This window comes from Cryptomeria japonica, chromosome 10 (assembly GCF_030272615.1).
Source record: "Cryptomeria japonica chromosome 10, Sugi_1.0, whole genome shotgun sequence".
Classification (NCBI taxonomy): domain Eukaryota; kingdom Viridiplantae; phylum Streptophyta; class Pinopsida; order Cupressales; family Cupressaceae; genus Cryptomeria; species Cryptomeria japonica.
In genome coordinates this window covers 296,183,496-296,191,336 of record NC_081414.1, presented here as the reverse complement: position 1 = coordinate 296,191,336, position 7,841 = coordinate 296,183,496, and the positions used below count along the sequence as shown (strand labels likewise).

Genomic DNA, 7,841 nt, shown 5'->3' with positions numbered 1-7,841 from the left:
TTTAACACCTGATTGAGGTGCAAGTGTTAGTATATGAAATAAGAAATGGATCGAGTCTTGCTTTGGATTTCATACTATATAGCTATGGAAAACCTCCAAACATACCACAAAATTTTCTTTGTTCTACATGATTTATAAAACATTTTCATTTTTCCTAGAAAAAAAACATATTTAAATTAAAAATAAAATACATTAAATGTTTATAGGTGAACATTCTCTCGTCTATTCCATGTTGGAAGGTCAACGATTGTGTAAGGAAAATTAAATGAAACATTAAATAATCTTCCTACGTATGAGCAGGCATTTTCTGTTGATGTTGATGTTGGTGGGCGCGCACTCCAAGAAAACAAACTCTCATGAGAACAAAAATGGGATTTCAAGACTGCTGATACAGGTGAGTCACGTTAATTGCTATATTTCTCGTTTCTTATTTCAACAGTAAAAAGGATGTTTTTCTTGCTTTTCTGCAATCTATCAAGAAATGCAATTTCTCATTTCTTGATTTGTTGAAATAAGTTTCAGAAATTGTTGATTTGTTTGTGAAAATTATGAGTCCAACTTGCAGATACATGGGTAAATGTGCCCTTGCTAGGTTTTTAGTTGCCTGTTGTATGATTTTACATATAAAGTTTATCTTACTGATATAGAATCTTTTGATCTATACTAGTTTCTGTGTTAATTTGCATTTGTGACCTTGGTTTTCTCACATCCTTCCTCTGAGTAACAGGAACAATTTCTCCCTCTTCATATTTATCTCGAAATAGCTTTAGTCAGACGATTTCCTCCTTATCTTTGTGTGTGAATTATGGTTATTTAGATCCCTTACAAGAAAATAAAAAAAGTTCCAAGAAGCAAAACTTAGGGTTCTCTAGATTGAATGTTTTGGTCGTCTTCCCCTAAAATTATTTTCATCAAATCCACAGAGTCTTTGAATCCTGTATACAAAACGTGCATCTCAGCTGTTTGTTTGAGACGACCTACTGTAAATTTAACCCGTAATAGAGTCTCTCCATTTTTCTCCAAGAATAACTCTGTTCGCTTTTTTCCTTGGAAAAGTGCAATTCTACCATGGAAACAAGGCCAGACAGGAAGGATGTATTTGCAAGAAGACCTAAAATGAATTCATAGTTTTTTGTGTTGATCAAACATATTATAATTATTTGAATTTGTTTTTTAATATATAAATATAAAATGACGGGAAAATAAACGTAAAGATCCACAATCGGCAACTCGTATATCGTTTCATCCTGCGAATCATATATTATTTTACAGTTCTGTCAGTGTATACTGAAAATCCTATATGTCAGATTTTTCACCAATTTCTGACCCTATGAAATAATTTGGGCAGGTCGTAACTTCTGTCCGAATTGTATCATCTTTTTCACTCGTTCATAATATTTTAGCCTCAGGAGCCTGCCAAGGTGCACCATACAAGAAACCCCAAAAGAGGTGCATTTAGGGTTATTACAAGAAATCCTAAAGGACAACGCGGCGAGGAACAGATTTAGGCAGCTCAGAAAACATCGGCCCAATGGATTCCATGCAGGTAAAACAAATATGAACATTTCTTTTTAAATTTGGGGAGCACACATGAATGTATTGACACTTTTTTGGGGTGAAATTTGCAGGAGAAATCTGATGGACAACAGCACCCTTTTGGTACGTTTTGCTATGCGATGGCCGGCATTTTAATTCCATGCACGGCCGTTTTGGTATGTCTTGGATTTCTTGGCATAACCACCGCCATGAATGCTAATGGTCTTTTTCTCAATGTATTTGGATTGGGTGCTATTGTTGCATCTTTTATCGTCGCAGTATTACTCGTGATAACTACGGCTCGGGGAACGGATCGTACAATTTTCCTCACCTTTTTGAATTCAACGATACTTTCCTTGTCGGGTTTCCTTGCAGCTTTTTACACTGTGCAGCCGTCATCGTATATTATCAGTCTTGGTTTTGTTATAAGTTTAGCATGCATGGCTTTTGATTGGTTTGAAATATGGTCTCGCTGACTTGGAGGCCTGTAGAGTACTCAGAATTTATCAAGACTCTATGAAAACAGCTTTTTCTGTGAACAGGATGAAAAACTTTTTAACCCATTCTGTTTTACAGTAGATAATGGATTCTCTTTTTCAGTAGATATATAGAGCAAGGCAGAAATGGCCCGCCAGGCTGTAGCACTAAAGGGTTCTGGTTGGTTTTTATCATGTCAATGTGCTTAGCATCAGGACGAGGCCATATTTCTTTATGTTTATAATACATAATACCAAGCTTTCCATGTTTTTATGGGATAGACTTTGTTACTTGTAATCAGATATTTGAGTTACAGTAAAATCAATTTGATATTTCAATATTTGCTCTTAAATTTTAGGACAAGTGAATGAGCTTTATTTTAAAGCAAATTTGTCAAGTAGATAAATGTATTATGGCTCTCTGAATCTGTACTTCATTACTTTTTGAAATTCAAGTCTTTTTAACTATCTAGTCTTCCAGTATGTATTAGCATATTAATTAATTTATTGGAGTATTTTAAAAACTGGATAGCCATTTCTTTGCACTAGAAGAAGAATTCAATTGATTTATGATGTAATTAATGCCATGTACTTCTGTTGATTAGTTTTTGTACTAATACTTTAACTGACATGATTTTGGCAAAAATTTCTTCCTTCTACATTAGTGCAGGGTAATATTAAGCATGATGTGGAAGAGAGAATATTTAGAATTTCCTCTTTGTAAAGTAATTGATAATAGATAATATATATTTGTAAATTTTGTTTGTAAAAGATATTTGTATTTACTTTGTTTGTTGTTTTAATTCTAAGAATAGTTTAGGTTTTTTTGAGCTTCTTTTCTTAATTTAAAGATAAAATGTATAACATTTTTTTGTTTTCTAAAAGATTAATATAAATATGTACATTCACATGTTTTATATTATTTTTTCATTTATCTATTATACACATTATGGTCATTAATCATGCCATCCACACATTTTCTAGACTATTTGCATGATTATATGTTTAGGTGAGAATATAATTTAGGTTGAACACATGGTGAGATTTTCTTATTAGTATTAGCTTTCACCTCCTACTCCACATTTTGATAACTTATTCCAATAAAGTCATCACTTTGAGGTTTTAAGAATGAAAGGTTTGAATTTGACTTGAAATTAATAGGAAATAATGCTTGATCAAGAATATATATTTAAAGGCACAAACAAAGCGTATGGACATATTGAGTTATTTGTAGTTATAGAGGTAATTGAGAATGCTAAATTGAAGTTAATTTGCATTGTTTTGGGTGCAACATTTGCTTGGCATGCCCACTTTAGTTAATTTCAAAGTCTATGGAAGATTTATTACTAATAAGGTTTATTGAAAGTTGAAGTTAATTTGCATTGTTTTTGGTACAATATTGAGTGCTTGGCAATGCCCACTTCAGTTAATTTCAAAGTGTATGGAAGATTTACTACTAGTAAGATTTATTGAAAGTTCTTTATACATCTGAGATTTTGAAGAAAAATAGGTTACTAAGGTTATTGTTTATCTATAGGATTCAAAAGTTGTCACACTTAGTTTTATATGAGAAATGGAGTTTCTATATATGTACGGAACCTTTCTTTTATTGCATAAAGTGTCATTCACTATCTAACATAATTGATTTTTTTGAAGTTTATATAAATGTTATTGGACTACACATTATAGTATTGACTTTGTATATTACTATTAATATTATATAATTGTTGATATTATACATTATATTATTCTATTTATAGAGTATAAAATTATTAGTTATTGCCAACAAGGAGCATTACTATAGCATAATTTAGATGCAATTAGTTTTGATTGATGTGCCAAAGAGAAATCAAAATTTTAAAAACTTTGTATGGTAATAATTATTGATGGTGAAAGTATGTTGATATTCTTCTCTCTCATACATATTCATAGACAACCTACCTTCAAATTTTGTTTGTAGTTCTGCGTATAAGGTTATTTTAAGTTTAACTAAGCTTCCTCTTTTAGTTTAAATACATGATTTATCTTACACATTCTAGTATTTTGTATTGTCTTGTAAAAGACAAATTGAAACACTAACATTCATATGTTTAAAAATATTTTTTTCTTTATAAAACTATACACATTATGGTCACTAGTCATGTTTAGGTGAGAATATAATTTTGGCTGAACACATCATGTGATATTTTTTATTAGCATAAGCCATCACGTGGTATTAACCATGAAAAAATTCATATGTGCTAGCATATAATAACATGAAAATTTCAGAACATTTTAAAATAAAGCCATCACTTTGAAGTTTAATAAATGATTTTTTGCAATTTGAATTGACTATAATAATGAACACCATTTCTCGATCATTTAAATTAGCGGAAGCTATGGGGGCACTTCAAGCTATTAAATTAGCCTCCAAGTTAGGGGTTAATTTTCTTTGGTTGGAAGGTGACTCTAAAAACATAATTAATTGCCTTATTGGCAATCATCAACCCTTGTGGACCATCAAGAACATCATAGACTCTGCCAGAGATTTGCTGAAGGGGTTTAAGAAATGCCACATCACACATGTCTTCAGAGAGGCTAATCAAAGTGCAGACTGGGTGGCCAACGCATTAGTACAGAGTAAAACTATAATTACCTGGAATGGCGAAAGGGATCTACCATGTGTGGCACGTGATATAGTTATCTATGAAAGATTACATGGTAAGCAGGGATAGATTTAGTATCATTTCCCAAAGCGAAAGACAATGTTGTGGCAATAGGCGTTGGCTTTGCAGGTTACCGAGGAGGAAGTACAGTCATCATTGTAGTGTAATCTCGCATGCTTTATGGGCAATTTTAACCCTGCCCAACAAAAACATTAGAAAGTTTTGTAGTAATCGAAGTGGCTCTCACAGAGACTCTGGCAAGAAGAAAGTTATTAGTTTGAAGCTTCAGATTGAAATTAACAAACCATGGGAGATAAAAGGAAGAGAATGGAGGCGATTACCATTGAGAAATGGAAGAGTCTGGAGCATGTTCTGGAGCATCCTCCATGTTGCTAAGATGATGAAATTTATGCAGAAAATGTAGGAGAAATGACCTGAAATCACCAAGATTTTCAAGAAGGGTTGGAACGAAGGGACTCTCACCATCAAAAATAGGAAGATTAAAGTGATCGAGACAATGATAGCAGAGGCCACTAGCATTCCAATGGAGGGCATCAAGTTTTACAGGGACAAAAAAATCTCTGATGCTCTTGTGAAGAAGTTACCGAAGAATGAGGAGGAAAGGGCTAAGCTGGTGAAGGGAAGCCACACCTACTTTTCGCCTAAGGTAATCAAATTAATTTGGTGAAAGTTTTTACTTGCTATTATGGATTTTATCATGCTTGATGGTAGATATACTAGAGTTTATAGCTACCACTTTGTTCTGCTAAATCATTTTAGGCACAAGGATAAGATTTCTCTTCCCTACTATCTTTTTTTGCTCCCTTAACGCAGGAATTAAGGATGCCATTTCAAATTCCCATATTAACCTAGAAATGCATGAAGGCTTGATGGTGATTCTGTATAATCATATCAAGAACCCGATCGTCCAGATGAATATTATAGAGATTTCTGACTCGGATGAAGATTTTGACGAGTTGGAAGAGGAAGAAGGTGATGGATATGATATGGAAGTAGAGGCTGAAGATGACCCCCAAATGGTCAAACCAAGTAGACAAAAGAAAAAATCAGAACAAGGGAGACAAAACAGAGGGTCTGCTAAAAATAAACAAAGAGGGGAGGATGATAGTTGGAATGAGGAGGAGGAAGGGACTAACAATGACACATACTCTGGAAGTGAGGAGGCTCAAACCCAGGTGAGCCTGAAATAGAAGAAGAAGAATTCAAAAGGTAGGGAGGTGGAAGAAAGGTTGCCTCTCAGGTCTGATTTGAAGCAGAAGAGTGTCATAGAGGAGGACACGATAATGAAAGATGATCAAAACACTAAGGACAGAGAGGTTAGTCTGGAGGTCAATCTTAATACCATGGATGTCAAGAACTAGGAAGAGCATCAAGTGGACATAGGCTTTTGCATAAATAATGGGATGGAGAACTTCAAACAAGCGCTCAACTGGATTCAAAAGGAAATCGAGGGCATAAAAGTCAAGCAAGCCCATGAAGCTGGGAAAATCAAAACCTTACAGGCCCTAGGTTTCAAAAAATTTAACTCCCTCCCAGAATGTCTTAGTGAGCTAACCAAGGCAATTGGCAATGCGAAGGAGATTATAAATGCCAACCGCAGTAGTTTTACTTGCCTGGAAAATAGAGTAGATGCTACTGATCATAGACTAGATGGTATTGAGAACACACTTAAAAAAATTGGGGAGCAGAGCCACAGGATCTTGAAGGCTGCCTCGGTGAGCATGAAAACCCTCGTCCGCAAGCTGGAGAGCTACCAAGGGGAAAAGGCTGCAGAGGGTATTATTGAGGTCAAAGACGACACCCCTGAGGATAAGGAAACTGGGCTCGAAAGAAGAACCAGAGCCAGTACTAAAAGGATGCAGAACCAGAGAAAATAAATAGAGGACATCAAGCAGGCTACAAAAACTATGGATCAGTTGGAGCTGGAAGTGGTGGAGATGCTTCAAAATTTGACCTAAGCCCGGGCTTCTATTGGTCTTTTTTTTTTGTAGTCTATTCTGATCTTTTACTTGCTGGCATTTTGTACACCAACTGCCTTTTCTTTAGTTGTTGTCTTTTGTTTAGTTGTGCGTTAATGCTTATCTTTTGATCTTCCTTCTGTACTGGGTTTTAGGGACCCATCAAAACCCATTTTCCCTTAATCAAAAATATTTCTCGATCAAGAGTATAGATTTAATGTCATTAAAGGCCCCAAAAAAGCACATGGCCAAATGAAGTAATTTGTAGTGAGAGAGGAAATTGTCAATGCTAGATTGAAATTGATTTGCATTATTTTGGTTGCAACATTGGGTGCTTCACATGCTCAATGAAGTTAATTTCAAATTTTGTGGAAATTTTCTTACTAATAAGATTTGTTGAAGGGTAATCCTATTAATGGTTCCCACTTTTTGGTTAAACTAGGATATTAAAAATAACATTTTCAACTAAATGTTTAATTTCTAAATTCTATTGCACCTAAACTATTAAGAATTTGTAGATGACGTGAATTGGTGATTTGTGAGATTTTATTTGTAGATTCTAAATATATTTATTTTTAAAATTTAAACTTAAATTATAAATGTTTTTACAAAAATTTTAATAAAAAAAATTAATTTATAGTCAATTTTTTTTTAAAGTGACGCTTTTGTTATTTTACATAATTTTTTTATACAAATGATAAAATTATATTATTTTAATATAGATTTGAAACATGAATATCTAATGCTTGCAATTTGTTTCATGACATTTCTTACATATTATTTTAAATTATGTTTTGAAGACAAACCAATTAAAATTTAGACATAGGTGTATGTCATCATGCATAACTTGTTTTGTATGTATCGAAATTTAATTTATTTGTTGGAACAAGAACATTAATACTGAATAGATAATTTTTAGAATTTTTATTTATTAATTTAATATTTTTCACATGCATAGAAAAGAGAACTTGATGCCATTAATTTATAGTCAACAACATTTTAAAAAGTGACACTTATATTATTTTGCATAAATTTTTTAATACAAATGATAAAATTTAATTATTTTAATATCGATTTGCAAATCCTTAAAATCCATCTATCATCGTCCATATCCATCCATAAATTTCCTTACCAAAAATTGAAAATTCCAAAAAAGAAAAAAATAAATAAATAAATAAAATGGAAAAATTAGAAAAAAGAAAAAA

The 7,841-nt window shown here is 32.9% G+C and overlaps 1 protein-coding gene across 3 annotated transcripts; it reads left to right on the top strand.

Annotated features, from left to right (window-relative positions):
* The first annotated feature begins 219 nt into the window (after positions 1-219).
* Positions 220-2,353, top strand: LOC131859525 (uncharacterized). 3 transcript variants are annotated; one of them, XM_059213393.1, is made up of 4 exons: positions 220-394; positions 1,349-1,546; positions 1,629-1,659; positions 1,816-2,353. In XM_059213393.1, exons 2-4 carry the CDS (start codon positions 1,532-1,534, stop codon positions 2,010-2,012), a joined length of 243 nt encoding a protein of 80 aa, XP_059069376.1. In that variant the 5' UTR covers positions 220-394; positions 1,349-1,531; the 3' UTR covers positions 2,013-2,353. The 3 variants fall into 3 exon arrangements, with proteins under 3 accessions (XP_059069376.1, XP_059069374.1, XP_059069375.1); XM_059213391.1 differs by having other exon boundaries at positions 224-394; positions 1,629-2,353; XM_059213392.1 differs by lacking the exon at positions 220-394 and adding an exon at positions 465-573 and having other exon boundaries at positions 1,629-2,353.
* Positions 2,354-7,841: the final 5,488 nt, after the last annotated feature.